Genomic DNA, 23995 nt, shown 5'->3' on the forward strand with positions numbered 1-23995 from the left:
ACCATTAACTGTATGCAGACTAAAGCTGCCTAAAGAAGCTGCCCTACGTGAGATTAGTCAGTAGGATATGTAGAAAGGTGTCAAATGAGCAATCAGTTTCTTCTAAGTTTCAGTTTCTTCTTCAAGTTTCTTCTAAGTCCCGTCGTTGTTGGACTTTTGGATGAGTTATAAAAAGATTCACGTCTTCTCTGAGGATTGGACCTCCCAGTGATCGTTTATTAGTTAGGCAAATGTGTAAACCTACCCCATCATAAATATGGCTCCAACCTAACATGGCCAAAATACTAAGGCTGTACAAAAAAATATGTATATGGTTGTACATCATGTGATTTGTACCTTGATCAGCACACAAGCCCACACTGGTACGGTACAGCTCAGCTAAAATACCAGATGACAGAAAAGGTTTTATCAGATTTGTAGTGTTTATTTTCTCTCACCGAGGGCGACCTGACAGACTTCTTGTCCACGTCCACGCCCTGCTGGCCCTGCAGACAGGCGGTCAGCTTCTTGTGTGTGCTGTGGGAAACCTGCTTCACCAGCTCCAGACGTTTCTCCACCTGAAACACACACAGAAGGGAAGGAAGACAGAAAAGTCAGGGCACAGGCCTCAGCCAGAACCATGCACACACTGTGAGCTCCTTCCACTAATGCACAGTTTGTGTCAGCTTCAGTTACAGACATGCACTCAAACCTCAACCCAGAACAGGGTTAGATTTAAAAATAGAAACTCCATCTTTCCATCAGAGCTTTTCCCCACTAAAACAGCATCATTCTCAGTTGGTGTGAATGACGTCGCACCATTACCTGTTGGGCTTCAATGCGTCTCATTTCATTATTAAACCAGCTTAGTGGAAGCGATGTGTCTGCCACTCAGAGCATCATTAATCTGATCAATTACAATATCGCACCCCAAATCAATCAGCGAGGACGTTTTGCTTTTTGTCTCGCAAAGAGGTTCAATTTCAGCGTTCGTTAATGTTGCCCGAAGGCAGTTCAGAAAGCCATTAAAAATAACAAAATATATAAAAAAAATTTCATGCATGCTGAATATTTTGCTCCACTAATGATTTTTCTTGTGAGATTTTTCTTGTGAGAAGCAGCGAGCATCGAGCCAAAGAGGAAAAGCATTCGCACAAACACACAGATTCGAAGAAGACTCATTAGTACCTGCAGCAGATCTTCACTCAGCACTTCTGTTTTTTCAGCCCTGGAAGAAAAGAGAAGAGCGGCTGTTAGGATGACAGAGAGAGGGAAACGTTAAAATTACAGAACTTGTTATTGTGGGAACTTGGCAAGTAACGCACAAACCACTCAATCACTGTAATTGCATCATTTGCTCGACTTCTGTGCAAGAAATATAAAATGCTGCAGCTGCCTGGAGCTAATCGTGTAAGAGGAATGTTTATTTTCACAGTTGCACAGGACTCACGCTGGTCTGGTTTAATTACAAAGTCCCAAGTTGGAAATGTGACAGAAAACAGAGACTGACTGACACTTACAACATTTTTAAACTCTTTGACTTATCTTCCAATTATTTTATAGGTTGGGAATTGTTCTATCCTAATAACTAAATAAACAAATCTAAAATCTGGCCTATAGCTGTCTGCTAGGCCTCACCTCTGTCAGTTTAAGCCACTGAATGTGACCTTTCAACCACATTTGCACTGTTAGTTATTATTAATTAATACGTTTCACTGTCTTGGTGATGCACCCATACAGCTTTTCGATTCAGCTTGCTTGCGTTAGCTGATAACTTAGCACTCCTCTATCTGGATCAACAAATATGCAATAAAATATTATAAAGACTCTATGGTGGTGACTCGACAGAAGAAACTACCGGCAACTTCTAGTGACAACAAGAGAAAATAACCCTTTACAGAGGCAAAGTGGACAGTTCCCGATATTCTCAACCTTAGAGTGCAGGACTGATATTAGTGAAGGGGATCTGAGGTCGTTTAAGACGTTAGAGAGTTATCTAGACAACTGCGCACCTGGCATGGCCATCAGCCACCAGCCAGCTATGAAGCGACAATTACAGTGTATGTGTGCAGGGCTTAAAAGTCAAGTCACAAACCGAAATGCCAATGTTACCATAGAAACATGCTCCCAGTGGCAATGCAATGTTACTGATATTAAATTTGTGTACTGTTGATTATGTTCAGTGAAGATGAAAGGATGTAAGGAGCAGAGGTAGTGAAGGTGGATGAGTTTAAATACCTGGTGTCAACCATTCAAAACAGTTCAAAAGAGAGGTGTAGAGGAGAGTGTAGGCTGACAAAGACAGGATACTGGATTATTTTTACATTTCCAGAACTAAGTATTAAAGTATTACCCCAATAAAAATTGATTAAAAAATGTTAATGTTGCCTCTTTCAGAGTCAGACTTTCAGTTAGTATGCATCAAAGTAGTAAACATATGTATACATATTAGGATGTTTCTTATTTATCTTTTCTTCTTTTCAATAAATCCCACATTGACAAAAAGAAAGAATCGCCTCCTCAAGCTGACAATGGTTCCTACTGAAGACGCAAGCCTTTAAAAACAACCCACAAATATATAATTTCATTTTCTAGAAAAAAAAGAGCTTAGTATCGCCCTAAAACAGCTGCTCTCCGCAGGTTTCAGCAAATGTTTCTCAAACAAGAAGAAATGGAGCTTTTGTTGGAGACTATTATCTGCATCGCATTAATGTACACATGGTACTCTAGTGAGTTTTTAGGCAGCAGGATAGTGTGTTTGTGAGATTGAACCATTATAAACCAGTGTATGTGTTCATGATAATGAAGAAACATGTCACCCAGTGCAACACTGATGTGTTTTTAATAGTTTCTGCACAACAATGAAGCTCGATAGCACGCAGGAATAAAAACTCTCAAGCTTTAAATGTGCAGACAACACATGGGTGTTGTTGTTGTTCGTGGGTGTTGTTGATATCAGGCTTTAACTAATGATGAATGATTTTAATCATACCAACGATGTAGCATTTAGAAAAACATATTCTGCTCCATTATTTGATCACCAGTTTCTTCAGGAAGCCAAAGCGCGATGCACTGAAATAACACTAACAGACTGCAGCACTGCCTTCAGCAGCAGTTGAACAGCTGATGGAGATCAGTGTGGATATTTCAGATGCTAAGATGACCTGTAGGTTAATAACAAAGACAGCCTCTGGAGGAAAACGTTGCCTGGAGTGTCAGAAAGCCTTTAGACAATAGAGCTGATAAGATGCATAATAATAAGCTGCAAATTTAAAATAAAGTAAAACCTGCAATTACTGGTCTTATCTCACCTGGCTAACGTTTGCAGAGATATTTATCTATTGGCATCTTCTTTTAACGCTAATAAGGAAATTTTATGCATTTTTTAATTGTCCATTTCTTGAAAGTCTCTTAACATTTATGTCTATCTGCTGGTTTAGCATTGCTTACTCCTGCTTTAAAATCACGGGGGTCAGACAAAGACATCCGTGTCCAGTAAAGATGCACAAACCTACCCGTTTGAATTTCAAAATCAACCCAAACACCTGCTAAAACCAAATTTTTGCTCTTTCAAAGTTGACATGAATGCACGACAATTCAGTTTAAAAGATCAATCCTGAGACGAAAGACATGAAGGTTACAGTAAGTTTTTCCCCCCACATAAGTATTTTATTATTTTTTGACAGTTTGAATGCGTTACTGTTAGATTTCCTCTGATGGCTGTTGCAGTATTCCTCTATTGTTGTTCATAAGCAAACACAAAAAGTCAGAGTGTATAAATAGCCAAAATGTTAATTTTTTGTTGCTGTTAAAACTAAGCAATGATCAGAAATAGATCCAGCAGTTAAAGATGAACCACAGCATCCTCACCGCCGTACAGTTTCCTGAATCAGGTTCTTTCTTGGGTTACCTTTCCTTCTCTCGCTATCTCTCTTGCACATTTTCCCCCTGACAACCAGTTAGTTTAACAGAGTTCAGAGAACAGTTAAAACAAGTCACAATGCAGATACTCAGAGCTGTAAATAGAACAGATGCAGGCAGATGAGTAGATATAAAAACAGAACCAACAGCATTAAAACTACACACACACAGCTACAGCAGACATTTCTTCTCTCTGTCTGCTGCCATTTAGCCTCACACACACGTCGATTATACATCAGGCATCAGTTTCCTAAAAGCATCTTTAGAGCGCTATAATGCTCAGAGAGAAATTATGTTTGGGAGCTCTGGTTTCAGACTGAACAGCTGCAGACAGAAATGATTGTAGCTTCAGGAAAAAATCAGAGTACAGCAATGAACCGAGGAACGACTGAGTGGCTTATCTGTCACTTATGAGTAGCAAATTTGGTGGGATCGGCTTAGCAAGTGGTTTCAGGTTTCAGATCACCATGTGTCTTAGTGGATATTTTCACGTGTATTTAACACTGTGCACTTGTGATCTGATAGCCACGGATGCACTTGAAAACCAACTGTAAACAGGGCCAAGATAAAAAGACTAACTCTGTACCTTGTTAAAGTTTTTGTTCTGCTGAATTTTATCAGCCCTGATGTTACTCTCTGCTCTGAACAGCCTTTAGCAGGTGTTTCAGTTTGTATTCAAAATATCAGTAGCAACACTGATAAACAGGTAAGTGTGAATCACCTGCGGTGCACTTCCTTCACCCCCACAGACAGAGAAACCTGTTATTAAACAGGCAGATTAGGTTTTACAAGGTCACCTCCAGAGCCTGGAGTCTTAACTACAAGACTAATAACATTTCTGCTATTTTACAAGGTCATTACCTTAATGCCTAATGTATCATATTTGACAAGTTGAGTTTTGTGAATTTGACATCAGTGTCACAAAAATTAAAATTCAATGTACTGAATTTACATAGTTGGAATGTACTTACAGACCAGATTTGTGTGACTAAGGTCTTAAATAAAAAGTATTATTTACAGTTTTCCTTCACAGTAGATTAAAACTGTGTCAAAAGCATCAGTGAATTAAATGTCAATGCCAACTCTGTCTAAATGCTGGATTAGCAGAAACTGTTTGATGAATAGATGAAAATATGTTATTTTCAGTGTAACTAATATATAATATTAAGTTAACACATTCAGCAGCCCTTTGCTTTCTGACCGAGAACACGCACCAGACCAGTCACACCTACCTTACCTGCCTTTCTAAGCAGCACAGACACATGTTCCCCTGTAAATGTACCTACTGCCACATACCGGTATACATTTCACTCAAATTTAGCTCAAATTCAAAATAAAAAACAAAACACAGAGTGAGCCTGCTGTGGCCCAGTGGACTTACACAACAATGCTTTTTCTGCTCGACCTCTTAGTCTTGCGAGAAATCTGCAGCTTTCTCCTCCACATCCCCCCTGCTCACAGAAAGGAGATCACCTGTTTTCAAGCAGGAGTTCTGTGACAATAACCAGCCAGAAAACAAAGAGGAGAGAGGAGGTGGCGAAAGTGGGAGGAAGAGAGGGAGGGGAAGGGCGGCGTAAAGAATGAGACCTGACTATCTGGTCCTTTCACTCACTCATCGTCACCAGCCTCTGCTTTATTTTCCCCTCTGTCACCAGATTGGACTTTCAAATATGTACACATATGTACACATTATGTGTTTATGACTGAACAGACACATATTCATCCCCCCCCCAACACACACACACACGCACACACACATCCCATCTCCTCTGCTGGTGTCTGGTCTGCTGTGAGCCTCAGCATGATGGGTCTCTTGTTCTTTTCCATTCACTGCAGTTCTCAGCTAATGGAGCTTATTGGAGAAAGTGAGTGCTTATTTTAAGAAGTAGCCTCGCAAAATAAATAAATGAATTAAAAATCTATTTCCTAAGTAACACATATCTTCTGAGCCTCATGTTGAACTGATACAAACAACTCAAAGTATGTACAAGTGCTGGCTGCTCCATTTAGGGTTTGTCAATCTGAAACTTGTTGCTTATCTCGGGGATCTTGTTTTTTAAGATTCTCTCGAAAACTTTATCCTGGTTCAACAAAGTGAAACAACAAACAAACAAAGGTCTAAGCTCATGCATGCAGTAGTTCTTTAGGCTATTGAACAGAGGGGGCCAAACAGGCTGTACAGAAAGTAACCTTTACCATGGTCATGTTATTTTAAATATAATTAACTTAATATTGTGCACTGAGCTCATTTATGATAAATATGTGCACATTACATGAAAGATTTAGGTATTAGGATCTGAGGATGGACAAAAAGCCTGAAAATCCTGCTCAAAGTTTTCAAAAGAGATTTTCACACCAGATTTATTTCTCATTTTATTATTTCCACCCAAAGTACAGCTAACAAGAAAAAGTCCTGGAAGCACCCATGCTAAGACTAATGGTAAAAAATGCACACACACGTAAAAAGACCCATGCTCTGCTTTTATAAGCTGCGCTCTCAGATTCGTACCAGTGGGAACAAATTTATTTTTTCAAAGAACACATGAATGAATTTGACACAAGAGGATGAAACAGTGAGGAAATAATTTAAGAGAAATAAATACACTCACAGGGATGACATTAACACATAAGAGAAACACTAACAAAACAAAGAATCACATAGAATATAATTCCAATAAGCCAAAGACACCGGGCAAACTGAGTCAAGACTATGGCAAGAGCCATGCTAGCAGTTCTGTGAGGCTGTACTTAAATAAAGTTGCGCTATTAAGCCTACCCTTATCATGCTAACATGCTCACAGTGACAGTGCTAATATATCTTATGTTTAGCAGGTATAATATTTATCTTGTTCCATCAATTACTATGTTAGGATGCTAACATTTAAGCCAAGAGATGTAATCTCTCCAGCGTGTCCTGGGTCCACCCTGGGACCTCGTCCCAGCAGAACATGCCCAGACACAGGAGGACACAGGATGTCTGAATGTTTCACCTCAGCTGGCTCCTTTTTATGCAGAGGAGTAGCGACTCGACTCTGAGGTGATTGATGGAATTCATCACCCGTCTCTAAGGAAGAGCTCACGGAGAGCTAATTTCTGCTGCTTATATTGGTGATCTTATTCTTTCAGTCATTACTCAGAGCTCGTGACCACCGGTGAGGATAAGGGCATAGATCAAACCGGCAAATTGACACCTTTGCTTTTATGCACAGCTCTCTCTTCAACCCATCATCCTAAACTCCCACTCCCCTAATGCTCCACTGTGACTCATCACCTCAGTGTGGTGGAAAGGTTTGTGTGTTTCTGTCATTCCATGGGCTTTTATGTTGGTCCCCGTGACAGCTGAAATAACAAGGGACCAGTTTAGCCTGCCCAGGAGAGGGTTACCTGTGCCCCACACTGGAACCAGACCTGGGTAGGAAGCTTGAGAGAGAGTGCTTGGTGGTCTTAGCCCATGGGGCCTGGCTAAGCACAGCCCAAATGTGTATCGGACAGCAGTCAAGACCGGAGGCCCTGATGGTCCAGTCCCTGGCTGCTGATGCTGGCTACTGAGATTTACAGTTGGGATTTAATGATGTCTCCATGACACTGTGGTGCTGAATGACAGTGTTTCTGTTTGCAGTCACAGTTTCCTGTTTCAATAGCAAAACTGAACTTATTTCTGACACAATATGTACAAACCCAGGATTTTTTAAACTGACATTTAAAAAATCCTGAATTTGTAACCGCTGCTCTTTCTCTCTCTGAATTCGTCTTCTCTCTGGCAATAAAGAAGTCTAAGCAAGATTCACAGTCTCTGGATTTAACAACGAGATAATGATCCTTATGCAAACACAGAGATACACGCACGCACACTAATGATGAGGTTAGCAATTACTCACCCGTCCTGGAAAGCCAGTTGCTGCAGAGAGATGGAGATTAATGCACGTGCACACATTGAATCCAAGCATGCCCAAATTCAATGCACATTGTCTCATTCCCTTTCCTCAGTGACAGTTGTGTAGATTTCACCCAGGTACACACACAAACGTACACATCCACTTTGTCTCTTTCCAGGTGTGACATAATTAATGTGAAGGCTAACACAAGCAAAACAAACTGCTGTCTGCTGTCACGGTAAGTTTTTAAACCCAGGAGATAAAAAATTCAGACTGTGTGCATTATGTTTGCAAAAGTACCTGCATAACTGAGAATAACAACGTCTAACGGACAGTTGAATAAGTCTTCAGTTTGAACTGTCATGTCCTCAATTACCAGAAGGAGGCAAGATTCCATAATACTTTGACCACACTTATCCCAGATGGAAAAGGATGTATTATTAACTGTATATTAAAGCTATAATGTGCCTGCAGTACGACTGGACACGTGAATTTGAAGGTAGCTTTCTATAATGTGGGTTCGGTAACTACAGCAGCAGCAGAGCAAGCATACGGGCACACACCAGTCACCTTTCTGCAAATATAGGGGAAAAAGAGACATGTTTGCACACCAATGTGATCAGAAATGCCCTTTGAAGCATATCCATCTCCATCTAAAGGTTTAATTCTCCAGTTAAAATCTTGTAATTCCCAGGAAACACGTGTGCTGCTAGCAGTTCCTGATACTTGGCTGCGACTCTGCATATCTGCACGTGTAAGGAGAGGAGAAGGTCAGCTGTTTATGTTGTGCTGACGTTTCCACTCGGGGGATTTGGGCCTCGTAACGCAGCATGACTGGGGTCACAGCTGAGGAAGGGAGAGGCTAACAAACACATGGTTCATATTTTGGAAATGCCTGACTCAATGAAATAAGCAGCTACATGTTGTTGACGGCCGTGTTTGCACCAGGAAAAAAAAGTGGGCAAACAGGAGAAAGAGAGCCACGTATGATGAGTCTAAACCTCACTCGTGATTCAGCTTGCTCTTCTACCCTTCTCACTACAGTTTTTTTTTTGTTAACTGTTTGACACATCAAGGGCACTACAGCATCCTGAATCAAAGCCTCAGCAACAGAGTCGGTGCTTTACTGCGGCATCAGCTTCTGGCGTCACAGCCGGGATTCCCACCGGCACAGAGAGGCAAAGAGGGGGAGGCAGCGAGAGGTGATGAAGAATACAGGAGCAGAAGAAGATAACAGATGTGTAAAAGGGATTTTTCAGTCATAAATCTTGTGAGGGGGAGCTGAAGTGACAGAGGTTGGGAATACAGAGTGTTCTCTAAAATGACTCAACTCTGTTTTCCCCCATCTCGACAAAGAAAGTCTGTCTGAACACTTTTTGCAAAGGTAGTGCAGTAAAAAGAGTTTCTCTGAACAGCACTTGAGTTAAGTTATATCGCTAATAAAGTGCAATAACAGAAAAAGGGGTTTTTGGTATGAAGCAAAATGCTGATTTGTTTGAGGGAGTGAAAATAGAAGCATGTGGACAATTCTGCACAAAACATTTACAATGTGACATTTTTTCTCGCTTTACTGGAGTTGTCTTTAACTGCCTGAAAAATGTGAAAGCCCAATCCATCAGAGTCATTCAGAGCATTAAAACTGTAATGAAACAACATAAGCCTTGTTTCTTCCTCAATTTTTCTCCAGTAAATGCTTCCAGGGGAGCTTTTTTTTTAAAGCCTTTGTTTCTCTTACTCAAATATCTGTCAACATGCCAAAGCAGCAGTTATGTGTCAGCGCTGCTCTTAAGTTCTTCAATCAACTTTACAGAGCTTAACACTTGATGTGTTTTCACTGGTGCCGATCTAAACCTGCTCAGCAAACCAACGACCTTTTTATAAACAGCCTCAGTGTTGACATATTAAACAGTAATGCACGCTGGAGAAAAAAAGGAATTCAAGGCCACATTCAGCAGCTTTGACTCATAATGCCAAGCCACGCCATGTTTTCATCACTGGATTATTAAATTTTATTGAGGTTAATGTTTAAGCTACTCAGATCTTAATTATACCTGTTTGAAAATACATTTAAGATTAAAAAAAGTGGTGTAATGGAGTAGAAGTCTTAGGCTACGTCCACACTAGCGCGGCTCTATTATCCATTTGAAAATTTAAGATTGATTATTTTGTGTGATGATTTTCAAGATTATTTTCAAGATGCTTTTTAAGACAAAGTCAATCAGACTTACATTTTTTGTCAATTAATCAAGTGCATATGATTTCATTCACTTTTAATTCCTATAGAAGCAGTAAGACTATACTTAGTTTTTCATAGGACTGCACAGAGTCCTGTGAGGACTATAGAGGGGAAAACACATAAAATTGGGTGCTTGTATCCACAGCTGCACAAACCAGAATCAATGGCAAAGGACATCGTCCTTATCAGGATCTAGAGTCTATCCCAGCTACCACTGGGTGAGGAGCAGGGCACACCCTGGACAGATCATCTGTCTGTTGCATTGCGAACACAGAGAGATAGACAACCGCCTCACACTCATGGGCAATTTATCATTACTAATTAACCTAACCCCACTAATAGCATGTCTTTGTACTGTGAGAGGACACACAAACATGATGCTAACTCCACAAGGAAAGGCCAGATGATGAAGTCCAACTTGGACCTTCTTACTGTGAGTCAGCATTGCTGACCACTGCGCTGCTTCCTCATTTGCTGTGGTCAAGTGCTCTGCTGCTTGTGTTTAGACCCACAGACCCACAGCTAAAAGTTAGAAGCTGCTTATTTGTGTGGATTAGTTTATAAGTGTAGCTTATAATTATTAAATGTTTTCCCAATAGAAAACAGAAAAATACTACACTAACCTTTGTTGTGTTCTTATTGAAAATCAAGAAACTATTGCTGTGGTGATTTTGTGCTTTCAGATCAGTCATTCAGAATGAGATGATTTTATTCAAAATACATCAGCAGAATTTTCTCTGTAACCACCAGCGAGTGTTAACGAGTAAACAGGTGAACTGAGCTAAGAAATTCAAAGATTAGATTTATAAACTGAGAAAACATATCAGCGTTATTTTGACAGTTTGTGTCCTCAAAGGTGCTTTTTTTTTTTTTTTGCTTCTCGCTCTTCTCCTGCTGGGGAGTTTCCGTCAGTGACACAGAGATCCGACACACAGAAGCTTCAAAGAGGAAACTGAACAAGTCATCAACAGAGATTATTGTCCAAACTTTGCCTGTAAATAAGTCACTTTGCGAATGTTATAAGACAAAGGAAGTGCATTTGGTAGGCCTTGGGGATGTACACGATACTTTGTGAAAAGAAAACTGAACCTGGAAAATATAAATACTTGTAGTTCCTCGACTCTTATTGTAAAGGTGTTTCTAACACAGTGTTCAAATTCAGTCTCTACAATACACACAGTGAATACTATCAGCTAAACTACACTTCATATTCTAGACAACTCTATCAAATATTCATATTCATCATTGCAATTATACCTCAAAAGGCTACTAGGCAGAGACAAGCCATGTTTCTCTCCTTTTGTGTATCTATTATGAATAACAGCCATATATATATGGTCATATATGCTTTATCAAAAATGAAAGTTTTAAGCCTAATCTTAAAAATAGAGAGAGTGTCTGTCTCCCAAATCCAAACTGGGAGCTGGTTTCACAGAAGAGGGACCGTAAAGCTGAAGGCTCTGCCTCCCATTCTACTTTTAAATGGTCTAGAAACCATAAGTAAGCTTGCATGGGGCCGGATGCTTCAAGACTTTTCATGTGAGGAGAAGGATTTTAAATTTGATCCTATATTTAAGAGACATATGATGAAGAGAAGCCAATATTGCCAACAACGACGAGACGGCCTATAGAGAGGAGGTGATGGCACTGTACGAGTGGTGCCTGGAAAATAACCTGACTCTCAACATCAGCAAAACTAGAGAAATGATAGTGGACTACCGGAAACGACCAGTCAGAGAACACCAGCCCATCCACATCAACGGTGTCAAGGTCGAAAGGGTCAGCAGCTTCAAGTTCCTTGGAGTCAACATCACTGAGGACTTCTCCTGGACCCTTCACACAGACACTGCTATCAGGAAAGCTCGCCAGTGGCTTTACTTCCTGAGGAGGCTGAGGAAGTTTAGCATGAACGCCAACATCACCTCAAATTTTTACAGGTGTGCAATCGAGAGCTTGCTGACGAGCTGCATCACAGTTTGGTACGGAAGCTGCTCTGCCAGCAGCCGTAAATCACTACAGAGGGTGGTGAAGGCAGCAGAGCACATCACTGGCACGAGGCTTCCTGCCATTCAGGACATTTATCTCCAACGATGCCTCCGTAAAGCACACAGCATCATCAAGGACCACAGCCACCCAGCACATCAGCTGTTCTCCTTGTTACCATCTGGCAGACGTTACAGGAGTCTGTCTGCTCGGACTACAAGACTTAAAAACAGTTTTTACCACCAAGCCATACGACACCTCAGCCACAACACTTAAACACACACAACACAGCACTCAGAAGCTACGCTGCAGCTTCACAAGTACTCTGTTTAATCTGCACTGGTCACTTCACTTTATTGTTATTGATATTTATATTTAAAAAGTGCAATACTGTAATTGTCTGCTGCTCGTTCCTGTGCAATATCCCATCTGCCCTCCTGTCATATTTCTTTTCAAGATTTTCTTATTTAATCACTAGTGTACATATATTTATATTTATAGATACATATATATTTAGTCATCTTTTCTCTTTTACCATGTCTCTCTAATATTTTGCTCTTTACTATTTTTCTATTTTTTATTTTATTTTATTATATTTTATTATATTTTCTCCTACTGTATCATGTTCCTGAGTGACTGCTGCTCGTCAAACACATTTCATTGCAATGTTGACCCTGTGCTAACTTGCATATGACAAATAAAACTGAAACTGAAACTGAACTGAATATTGGAGAACTATGCTCCCAGTCTGCATAATATCTCCTACATGTGTATACAAAGCCCCTTTTTATACATAATACCATAAATAGTAACTTTTCAGCTTTTTATTTAATATCGCTGCAAATCAAAACTGTACAAATATACTTATTCAAAACCGCAGACTGTATATAAAACATGGACAGGGCTTTGAGGTCAGGAATGGAAGTCCTTAAAAGTGCATTCATTCTAATGGCCAGTAGGGGGCGACTACTCTAATCCGCCGCTTTCTTAATCTTTGATCTTGAATTTTTACCTTAGCTCAAATGGGAGGATAAAGCAGGTTGTGATTTAAAAGCTTTACACCGAGTCTTTGCCAACTATCTTTTATACACAGTTTAAATTTAAACATATTCTTTAGTCCATTCCCTGAAAGCATCACACAGTAAATATGCACAAATGTCTGAAATTTAACAAACTTTATGTCTGTAGATATGGGATCCTTTAACACGGTCCAAACAGATGAGCTTATATTTGAAAACGTCTTATATGCTAAATACTTAATTCAGTTCACCTCGGGCAGGAAAATTGGTGTATGATGAAGGAAAAATGGTTCAAGGACAGAAAAGTCCCCGAGGAGAAACGTTTTAGGTGAAGTCAAATTACCCAGCATGCTTCTCTCTCACTGCTAACCAGGGTGGGGGTGGTTTTGGGGGTTACTATGGAAACGGCAGAAGGATCAAGCGTGGAAGTGAAGAAGGAGGGTGAAGATGAATGAATAGCTGGAGTAAAGCGGAATCATTCTTCCACCGGCAGCCCGAGGTGCGGTGCCGGCGGTCGAGCTGTCGTTTGTCACAACGGCAGAACCAGCCGAGATGAGATCTGTATCTTTATGTCTATCACACACACACACACACACACACACACACACACACACACACACACGCTCACATCTTCTTTTGGCTTCAAGGTCATTGCCTCTACTCTTTTGGTGACTGTGGAGTGGGGGTGGAATAATAAACCGCCGTGAAGCCTTTGAACGACGAGTTCCTGGTGAGCTGACGTCTCACGAAGATGCAAATCTGTGAATAAAATGCGGGCACATGTGCCGTACGTGTGTGTGTGTGTGGATGAATAATAAACTTGTCAGAGAGATTCTCTCTCTGCAGATGAAAGCAATAAAAAGATCTTTTTCGACCATATTTTATTTATAGATGGCTCTATTTTCAGCTATTTGATCCACACTCAATATAAAACACTACGCGAGACAGATATTTCAAATTCAGCAGTCTTCAGAGCACAGTCAGTCTCTGAGCATTAAACATGCTGAACATTATCCACTGATTATTCACTGCTCCTTACTGCATGTTCATTAAACACAGGACTGCATATGGCAGGAAGAGTCAGGCATGAACTGCAACAGTACTGCTGGTAAAAACAAACAGTTTGTTTTTTCATGATGAATTTTAACATTTTAATTTGAAATTTAATCCTCTTGAAAACTCTAATGTCAGCTAAACCACGTTAGGACTTTGTGAAGTTTGAAAACTGAAAAGTTGTCTTCTCAGATGGTGGAAATGACATCCCTTTACATCTAAGAGGCAGAATTACTAAACGGGGTATGACTGCAATCCCCAAATGAAGCCTGTGTGTAAGTTCACTAAGGAAGATCTGTATTCACTCATCTGTCTTCTTGTCCAGGTGTTTGGCTGCTAGTATGTTAATTACATCACTTCCACTTTCCCACACTGTAAAACTCAACGACGACATCACTTCTGTATCTTCAATCAGCCTCCACGCTATAATCACACTCCTCATCTTTCATTCTCCCTTGCAGTGTGCTTTGTGCAACCCACCTCCTCACTCCATCCAAGCCTCCATCTTATCTTCATCACCACTGGCATCTAGACTCCAGGGGGGTCTTGCAATTCCCATCACCGCTGGGATTTCATTCTGCTGTGATGGGCCATCCGAGTCTAATCGCCAAATAGCATAACTGAATTCTGTATATCAATAAATGACAGTCAGTTCCTTCTAATGATCTCTCCGTATTGAGACAGCACTCATAGGTGTGGTGAGTTTTACGGGATTTTACAAAAGTTGTTTAACTGTTGGATGAAAGCCTCTGGGTAGCTCATCATGATGAAGATCAGGTAATCCTGATTCACATATACTGGGGTCACTGGTTTTGGGGATAATTATTACCAGGAACAAGAGATTTTTTTAGATTAAAATAGATACAAAACAAGACAACATGAGTAGTATTGCAATTGCAATTTATGCAGCAAAATCTTTTAAAACCTAAAACCTTTTTCTTTACAGGCTGTTCGGGCCTAACTGAGTAATAAAATTTAGTTCTTAGTGGAAAACAAAACAAAACACATGATGATATTCAGCCTTGTGCTGTCTACACAGACCACCTTGATTCAGATGTCCAAGCAGTGTTGCATAGTAATCAGTGGCCACACAGCACAGCACAAGATAACAACACACAACCGAAGGGGAGGAAAAGCCTGTTCCTAAGAGCACAACCCATCAAAATGCTGCTCACAGCCAAAAGTTTCGAACGCCCAGGTCCAGCTCTCCGGAGAGCTTTCTATTTTTCTCAAGGAGCACTAAATCCCTCCAGCTTCTCTCCGCTGAATACAATGAAATGGCCTGACTCATTCCAGATTCACCCGGAGTACCTCGGCCTTGTTGGCCCTCACAATTGACAAGCCAACAAAACAGAGCAAAGCCTGGAAAAATAAAATCCACCACAGGAGGTTGTGAACTGCTTTAAAGCTGCCAAAGATTCACTTTTCACCTCCTCTTACTAAATGTTTTTGCTTTTAAGTAGCACAGAGCGTACACACCTCTACTTTTAGGGGTGAAGGAGCCGAAAGCCTATTATACACAGCGCGCAAAGATGGATTAATGTGGTCTGGAAAATGAAGGTAAACAGAAAACGTATTGTGAGTGAACAGGAAGGAGGCTGAAATTAACATAAAAATCTCTTATTAAACTTCTAATTAGGTAAAAAGATGTGTTTGTGAAGGAAATATAACATTTTCATTCTTATTTCCTATTTCTTGCATTCTTGTATGTTCAAATTAACTTTGTAATGAACAAATAATTAAAAATAAATGTTGGCAGTATAACAAAGAACAGAAATATACTGTAAATCACTGCATTGTAATCTGTATTTCATCCTTATTTTGGCATTTGTGATTATACTTTTGCATAGAAGGACCTGGTCCACTGTTTATCACTGATTAATGTTAAATTCGGCCTTATTTCTATGGTAATACAAGACAATTTAAACCTTTTTTTCAGACCAAAGTAATATCTGTACACAGCTCCAGTAATAAGTCTGTATAAGAGGACAAATTCAGGGGCAAAATAAACCACACGGACTAGAGCTTGTAATAACTTGGATGCTCATTTTTTTTTAAATTATAAAAGTTAAGAAAAGTAGGTTTGTGGAAACTGAGGGGGAATTTTAAACTCTCATCCACCCTTCCTACCTGAGATTTAAAGGTCTTTATAATATGATCTTTTTAAAATGATTTTTTAAAGAGCAGGAATCGCTCAGGCAGAGGAGACTGAAACTTTAATGCTTCATGCTTTAATGGTATCAATATTGCAGCACAGCTAAAAATACAGTCATTTTAACATAGAAGTGAAAGGCTGGGAGCTGTAAAGATAAACCTCTGATAAATTGCTTTCTCATTAAATTACCTATTTATATATAAAATGCCAGAAAAAAATCTCCAAAACCCAAAAATAATTAATTAAGGTATAAAATAGAAGTGGGAAGAAGCACAAATATGTTTGCTGATGATTACTGAATACGCATTTCAGCTCTACACATGAATCACAAGCTTTAATCACAGATAACTTTAGGTTACTTTTGTAACCCTGGTTCTCCGAGTTGCATAATTGAGATGTCTCACCAGACAGCTCTTTTTGCTGGAGCAAAGTGATTAAAGGAGTTTATTTTGATTAATAGTAACACAAGTAACACTATGTTACTATTGTGTTAGTAACATAGTAAAATGTTACTTTGTTACTAACACTTTAGTAGCATAGTAACACGAGTAACAGAGAATAGTAACACAAGCTACCTAATAGTAGGAGGAACCTGCCCGACGTGGTTGTCTCAATCATACACCAATCACATGTAAGAACTGACATAATAAGATGAAAGGTTCTGAGCAATAGGCAGGGAAACGTAGTGAGACACTGAAATGTATGCTGGGAATGAGAACAGAAGCATGAATTAGTCACTCAAACTTCTTTTGTACCTTTTGTACAGTCATGCTTTCCAGCTAAGTCAATTTCAAAGAAAAGGAACAGAAAATAAACTCGATGGCTCTGTGGATCTCTGCCTAGGACCAACAATCCACTCTTCTATGAAAGTCAACAAACAAATCATCAGAAAGATCAAAGCTTTTTTTTTCTTACTTAAAATTATAGTAAATTCCCACAAAAATGTGAATGATTGGTTTCCACTGACTAAAGTGTTGCTAACGGGTGATCGCATTTCCTGTTTGGCAACTTTGTTTGCCACTGATCGACTTTTGAAAAGCAAAAATCCACATACTCTAATAATGCTCAGGAAGCTTTGTCTGACGATCATCCGAAGTCAAATTTGGTGAAGTCTGAAAAAACTTTTGGTATGCAAAAAATATAGATATGCCGTCCTAAAACGCATTTGTGGCAGAACACTGTGATTGAACTTGTTTTCATGTGAGAAATGCAAAAATAACTTAGTTCAAAAATTGTATGCATAACCCCACCTAAATTAGTCCTACTTGCTCAAGGCAGATAAGCCAAAATTTAAATGAAAAATGAAAAACGTTATGATGTGTTTACTTGATGTTAATTGGCAGCTCAGTGGTTCACAGCAAGAGCGTGTGAACCTGCCCAGAGCACGTCTGTGTGAAGTTTGTGAGCTTCGGGTTCCTCCTTGGTGGAGGTGACAACAGTAGTAGATAAAAGACAAATAAAATAATTAGTATACTATTAGAAAAAAGTGTTTTAAGCTTCTTTTTCACATTTCCAGCTGTTCTCAGTAAGATTTCAGCAATTCCTGATACAACAAATCAGCCTACAGCCTTGACTGCAGTTGACACACCATCTCCTCACACACGCATGAATGTGATGTGCGAACCTTGCTGTCACTGCGGCCACCCTGCCTGAACTCTCCCACACTCTGCATCTCCTGAGCTGTGAGGAGCTGATGCACACACAGAGACTGCGAGCCCTCCGACCCCATGGCTTTATTTTCATGTCTTTACACAGCTGGTCTGAACAAGACCGGTGGTTCTTCCTGTCACCAGAGACCCTGAAATATGTTGAAACGAACAGGCTGAGGACACTGACTACAGACTGACTGACTGGACATCTGTGTAGTGACGTTCTCAAAGCTTTTTCTAAAACACAGAAATCCTGTTTATTCCTAAGAGTTCCCAAATGTGTAGATTTCAGGATGTTTTTTTTTATTTTGGCTGAATGTGTAGCACTGTTTTATTTCTCTATCACCTTTCTTTGCTAGTAACTTACAAGAAGTTTTTATTATGTATCTACTGACAGTGTTGCAGACTAACAAGAGTGTTTGGTGGCATGCAATGTTGGGGTGTTTAGACACACGTGTGCGAGGTTTAAGCCAATATCATACATGCAATACAGCCCAGGACTTATCTAGTCACCGAGTGTATAATAATACTGGTTTATCAAATCTACCAGGTCAAGGTTTCATGATGAACGATTACTATAAGAGCTGGATTTGAACTCAAACCCACAATCTTTTCATAAACCTCAATCAAGAGATTTTTAATGATTCAACCAAATAAAACCAAATGGGATGTGAACCACTGGCTCTTAGCATATAAACCTACTACAATGTGACCGCTCCAACCAAACGTAGACTTTTATTTCAGAGGCCAGTATTGCTTCTGCCAATGCAGCTAATTATGCTTACTGTTATTATTATTAATACTATTAAACCTGTTTTTAAAACAGGTAGAACCATTGAGGTCAACTATGTAACAGGCTTATGATCAGTTCAGTTCAAGAAAATCGGGAGATCCAACCAAAGTCTTAAGTATCTTCAGCTTTATAACCATGTAGGGTTTGAATATGGACCATGAGTTGGATACTTTTAGGTGACCTTGTGAGAGATTTCTGAAATCTAATAAAAGCTGACTGCATATTTGCCACAGCTAGATTAAGGGAAGCAGATATATTATAACAGAGATAATATTGTTTGTGTTCAGGGTGAATAAAAGAGGTTCAAGTATGGATCCCTGTGGAACACCTGAACTAATGGAGACTTTACCTGAACTCTTAACACTCTACTGTCTAAGACCTGCCAAGTAAATATGAAATCAATTAAACAACTGATGATCTGAACTGATTGCTAATGCCAAAAGACAAACTGATTATTTGACAGCCCGAAGTGAGAACATGTTCTATTTTTTTCTGTAATTCAGGTGCAAAAAGTTAGTTTCATTTGAGGCCCTTCGATTTGTTGGCCCCTTGCTGAGAGGTGCTGCTTCAGAGAAGCAAAAGCAAACCTTTAAAATGTAAGACTAAAACACTTTGTATCTGATCAGGTGAAACCCCACTGAGCTATTAGTCTGCAGCTTAATTTGATGTTAACAGATCCTGCAGGGCCTTTCCTGGATAAATCTGAACATCTGGCGAAGTGGCTGTTCTTCAGAGAGCTACAGACATGTTTTGTTTATCCTGCCCCCCTCCAGCCACCAAGTCCAAAAGGAGTTGGGTCACAGCCAGCGATGGGTTCCACAAGAGCCTTGCATATTTTGGCAAGCAGGTCGACGCTCTGCTCTGTTCACTTGTCCTCTTTCGCTCTCATTTTTTTTATTTTGTTTGTTTAGTTTTTTGTCAGCTCAGTCCCTCCCTCCATAAAATCAAGCCATTTCTCTCTGAGCCTCTCGTCCCTCGTTGTAGCTCAGGAAACACACAGCCGGGTCTGGCAGCCGGGCTGAGGACAGCCCATTGGACTGGTCTCTGCAGGAGCGCTGATTGAGCAGGGGAGGCTTCTCTCCTGCCAAGTTCTCATCATACTCAGCACTTACAGGGAATGACTAATAGCTGTGAGAAGAGGACTGAAGAGGGAGGAGAAAGACAAGACAAGCACCCAAAAAGTTAGAAAATGCACTAAGGGTGAGAAATTCCTTGCTTGCAAACACGCCTTTGTATTAATGCTGCCATTGCCAAAGCTGTGAAATAACTCAAGCAGGTGACAGGCGGGACGAGACAATATGCTGCAGGGACCTGGAGCAGGAGCCGCATTGTCAAGCTGACGCGAGGTTTACAGTTTTAAATGGAGTGTTTTGTTGTTCATCCCACTGACGGCTAACAATAACGATGATCTGCGAGAGAGCAGGGATGAAAGGAGTCGGACGCTCCCTGAGCTTCCCTCCCTCCCCTCTCATATCTTCAGACTGTCTCTGTGAGGTTAGGCCGTCGCTGTGGATACCATTGACCTCGCTCATCCTCGGTCAGGCTCAGCCTTTTGCAATTTCACATTTCTCGCAGTGACATTTTATGATGAAAATCACTTCTGAGGACAGCAAGCTCTCGTGCAGGACCACAGTCCTAGTTTTCTGCATCCAAGCTGTGAGATCACTTCCTGTCACTGACAGCTCTGATACTTGTGAGCCAAGCATGAGCATACAAGGGTGTTGCATGGCTGGCAAATGTATCTGAAATGTTGCATCTGAAATGTTGCCAGCACTTGTAATCTAAGCGTGAGCTCACAAAAGGCTTTTGGCAAATTGGCATCTCACAGCATCCAGACTCATGAGTTCAGAAAAATAAGAAAGAGACTGGTGGAAATCTATAAACCTGTGCTGTGATAGGATCCCCCAGCGGCTCTCTGTGATTTTTAAACACATTAAAATCACCACAGAGGATAAATCGCACTCACTGCAGCCAGATACCCTCTGAGTAACAGCTTTTTCTATTTTCACGGTCAGCTTCTGGGTCTTTATCATCACTCAGACACATTTTAGTTTTTAATGTTATCAAACTCGAGCAGTGCAATAAAAAATCTGTACCATGTTATTTGTAACATATTAAAATAAATCTCTCAATCTATTTGTGTCATTTCATGTTTTCATAGTAAAACAATAATTGCTGGCAATGGTTAAGCATCCTTACTAACTCAAGGAGTGGCAACGCTGTGGGGTATAAAAGTGTGAGAGCACATCAAAAATATGAAATATTTTCATCTAAATTTAGAAATTATCTGAAACTTGTGAGAATTAAGAAACATAAGCTCTGACATGTGGAAAATGGGGGACTGTGGCTCACATCAACGAGGCTCTGGGTTCAAACCCAAGCAGGTTCACCTGTGTGAGGTTTGCATGTTTATCAATGGAAAATTCACTTACTAAACCATTCCTTGCTCAGGTCCCATCATTGCTCAATTCCAGTTCAATATTTTTTGTCCTTGGACTTAAGTAGAGCAGATTTTCATGATTTATAGCTTAAAATATGTATTTTTGTTTTGTTTTTCTTCGACCTTGGTGCAGCCCTGAGTTCATGCTTTTTCTGAAACATCAGCCCGATCTCATGTGGATGAACAACAAAACACTGTTCATGAACACAAATCTCTGCAGTGTGCACGACAGTCATCATGACTTTGTAAGTAACGTATTTAGAAATGAGGCATTTTTTATTATTTTGTCCAGACAAAGTGGGGACGTGTTACCACAGCAACCAATAAACCCATACAATAAACCAAAGAAGTGGCTACAATTGTATTATAACAAAAAACATGAGATTTTTCTAACCTTATCCAGTGATTTTAATGCTTAAACTTAACCGAGCAACAGTTTTTTAAATAAAATAATGTATTTTAAAAGATATTATACAAATGAAGTGTTAAAATCTTTGACGTGTATACATGAAATGTGGGTCTCTGGTGTGAGCTTTTAAATGATTTGGCCTGACACCATCCCCTCCAGCCTCCAACTGAACACCTTTGCACCTTGAAGACGTGGAAAATATAGGGACACACAAGAAAGGTGTAACTTGAGTCCACAATCATGGATCAACAGACCAGAGATCGTGTCTAAACTATGAAGCAGCCAGGCAGGAAGAAAAGAGGAAGACCACAGCAAAGGTTCATGGATGAGGAAGAGATGCGGAACAGAAGCAGGATACAAGGGTGAGATGGAGGCTTTGGTAACCCCTAAAGGGAACAGCTGGAAGAGACGGAGGTGAAAGATGAAGAAGAAGAAGGATGAAGAAGAACAGTGACAAAGAAGGAAGAAGAAGAATGAAGAAGATATTTGCCACGAGAAAGATGATATTTAAACTCCTTCCTCTCAAACAGAAGGGGTGGAAGCAGGTGGGTGGAGCTTCACAGCCAGACCTCTGTGCCTGAGATGCCACATTAGCGAATATTCACTATCTGACATCACAAAGAGCCAAGAGCAGAAAAAAACATCCAAACAAAGGAGTACAAACGATGTGTTTTGTGGTCACATGTATGTGGACACTTGAACATCACAGTTAAAAACTCTGCTGCTCTAATAGCCAGATGTTCAAGCAGATGTTGAACCTGCTGCAGGGATTTCATCCACAGGAGCTTTAGTGAGGTCCAACACTGGTGCTGGGTGATAAGCACCGACTGGCTCACAGTTGGCGTTCCACTTCATCCCAGAGCTGTTGGACAGAGTTCAGGTCAGGGCTCAAGTTCATCAGCACTCCAATATTATCAAACTGAAACAGGAAACTACTACACAAAACAGCATCATGAGCACTTGAGCCAAAAGCTCAATGAACTGATTAATCATCAGAGATAAAATCAATCTGCAACCATTTTAATTAATGTTGAAATATGTCAAACTCTTGCAGATTTCAGCTTATTGCACACCATAATTTTCTGTTTTCTTTAATATTTATGTAGGATGTATATGTCATAATACATATATGTGGGAAGAAGCTGAATATCTTTGGGATTTGGGGGAAACAAATGACTTAGAGATGTCAGTTTGGACATTTACCACTGAGAAAATAGCTTACATGCATAGCTTACAGTGAAAGCAGCTCCTGGCTGTGACCCTAACTTTGTGCTGCAGCATGTAGATTTTCCTTAAATTCAATTTAGCCTCAGACAGCCTCAGACTAACAAAAGCTTTTTGTACAATACAACTGTAGTAGGAAATCAGCTCTGGCATATTTTTCTCTGGCCTATTTTGAGGACACAATATAAAACATATAGAAATAAAATGTAATTCAAGTCAGTATTAAGTGAGAAATGTAACTGCTATCTTCTCATTTTTCCTCCATATATGATGTCAAGCCTGTTACTGAGCAGAAATAGATCTGAAGGCAGGGATCAGGAGACACAGATGCACAATTACAAAAACTAACACACACACACACACACACACACACACACACAAACACACACACACACACACACACACACACACACACACACACACACACACACACACACACACACACACACACACACACACACACACATATATAAAATATGTTTAGTATGCAGTCTCTGAAACGTCCTTGTGTGCATCGGACTAATAGCCGCCTTGGGAAATCCTCCACTCTTACACAACATGAATCTGTGCCAGCAGCTTTGTTAGCACTTAACCAGCCCCTCAGTAACAGCTATGCAGAAATCTATACATATGCATGTATACACACAGGCTCAGAGTCACACACACGTCACACTCATGCACACTCAAGCAGCAGAAAGCTGCTGGGGATGAAACTTAATGGATTTACAAGGCTCTTCACAGGAATGAGCAGTTTGGCCAGTTTGTATAAATACAGATCAACGTATGTTAGCAACAAAATAATATTTGTAGAGCACAAAACAAGTCTGCTCTCTCAGCTTTTTCCAGCTGTTTTGGCAGCTTCTGAACACCTGAGACTGCAAGCTTGACTGTTTCTAATAGGACCCACCCACACCTGGAGGCCAGCCAAACGCCAAACGAAGAGAAAAAGTCAAAAGTCCCAAAGGCAGAATCTGTATAAAGGACAGCATGTGATTTACAGGTTTGATGACGGGATGTCTCTTAGTTTAGCTTCAGTTGTTATGGATCTGCACTGTCCACTGTCCACCAACATACATATACAGTGGCTTGCAAAAGTATTCGGCCCCCTTGAACTTTTCCACATTTTGTCACATTACAGCCACAAACATGAATCAATTTTATTGGAATTCCACGTGAAAGACCAATACAAAGTGGTGTACACGTGAGAAGTGGAACGAAAATCAGACATGATTCCAAACATTTTTTACAAATAAATAACT

The 23995-nt window shown here is 40.2% G+C and overlaps 1 protein-coding gene across 3 annotated transcripts in view; it reads right to left on the reverse strand.

The window, feature by feature from the left end:
* The window catches only part of LOC134633642 (rho GTPase-activating protein 44-like), a 94397-nt gene that overhangs the window by 33081 nt on the left and 37321 nt on the right, over window positions 1–23995 (reverse strand). For 2 of the 3 annotated variants that reach the window (XM_063482563.2, XM_063482561.2), the window contains exons 2-4: window positions 5282–5351; window positions 1168–1207; window positions 438–557 (exon numbers count right to left, since the gene is read on the reverse strand). In XM_063482563.2, coding sequence (XP_063338633.1) covers window positions 438–557; window positions 1168–1207; window positions 5282–5346 — 225 coding nt within the window. In that variant the 5' untranslated portion in view covers window positions 5347–5351. The remainder of the gene's footprint in view (window positions 1–437; window positions 558–1167; window positions 1208–5281; window positions 5352–23995) is intronic. The other variant, XM_063482562.2, reaches the window with a different exon arrangement.

Source organism: Pelmatolapia mariae, linkage group LG8, assembly GCF_036321145.2.
Source record: "Pelmatolapia mariae isolate MD_Pm_ZW linkage group LG8, Pm_UMD_F_2, whole genome shotgun sequence".
NCBI lineage: Eukaryota > Metazoa > Chordata > Actinopteri > Cichliformes > Cichlidae > Pelmatolapia > Pelmatolapia mariae.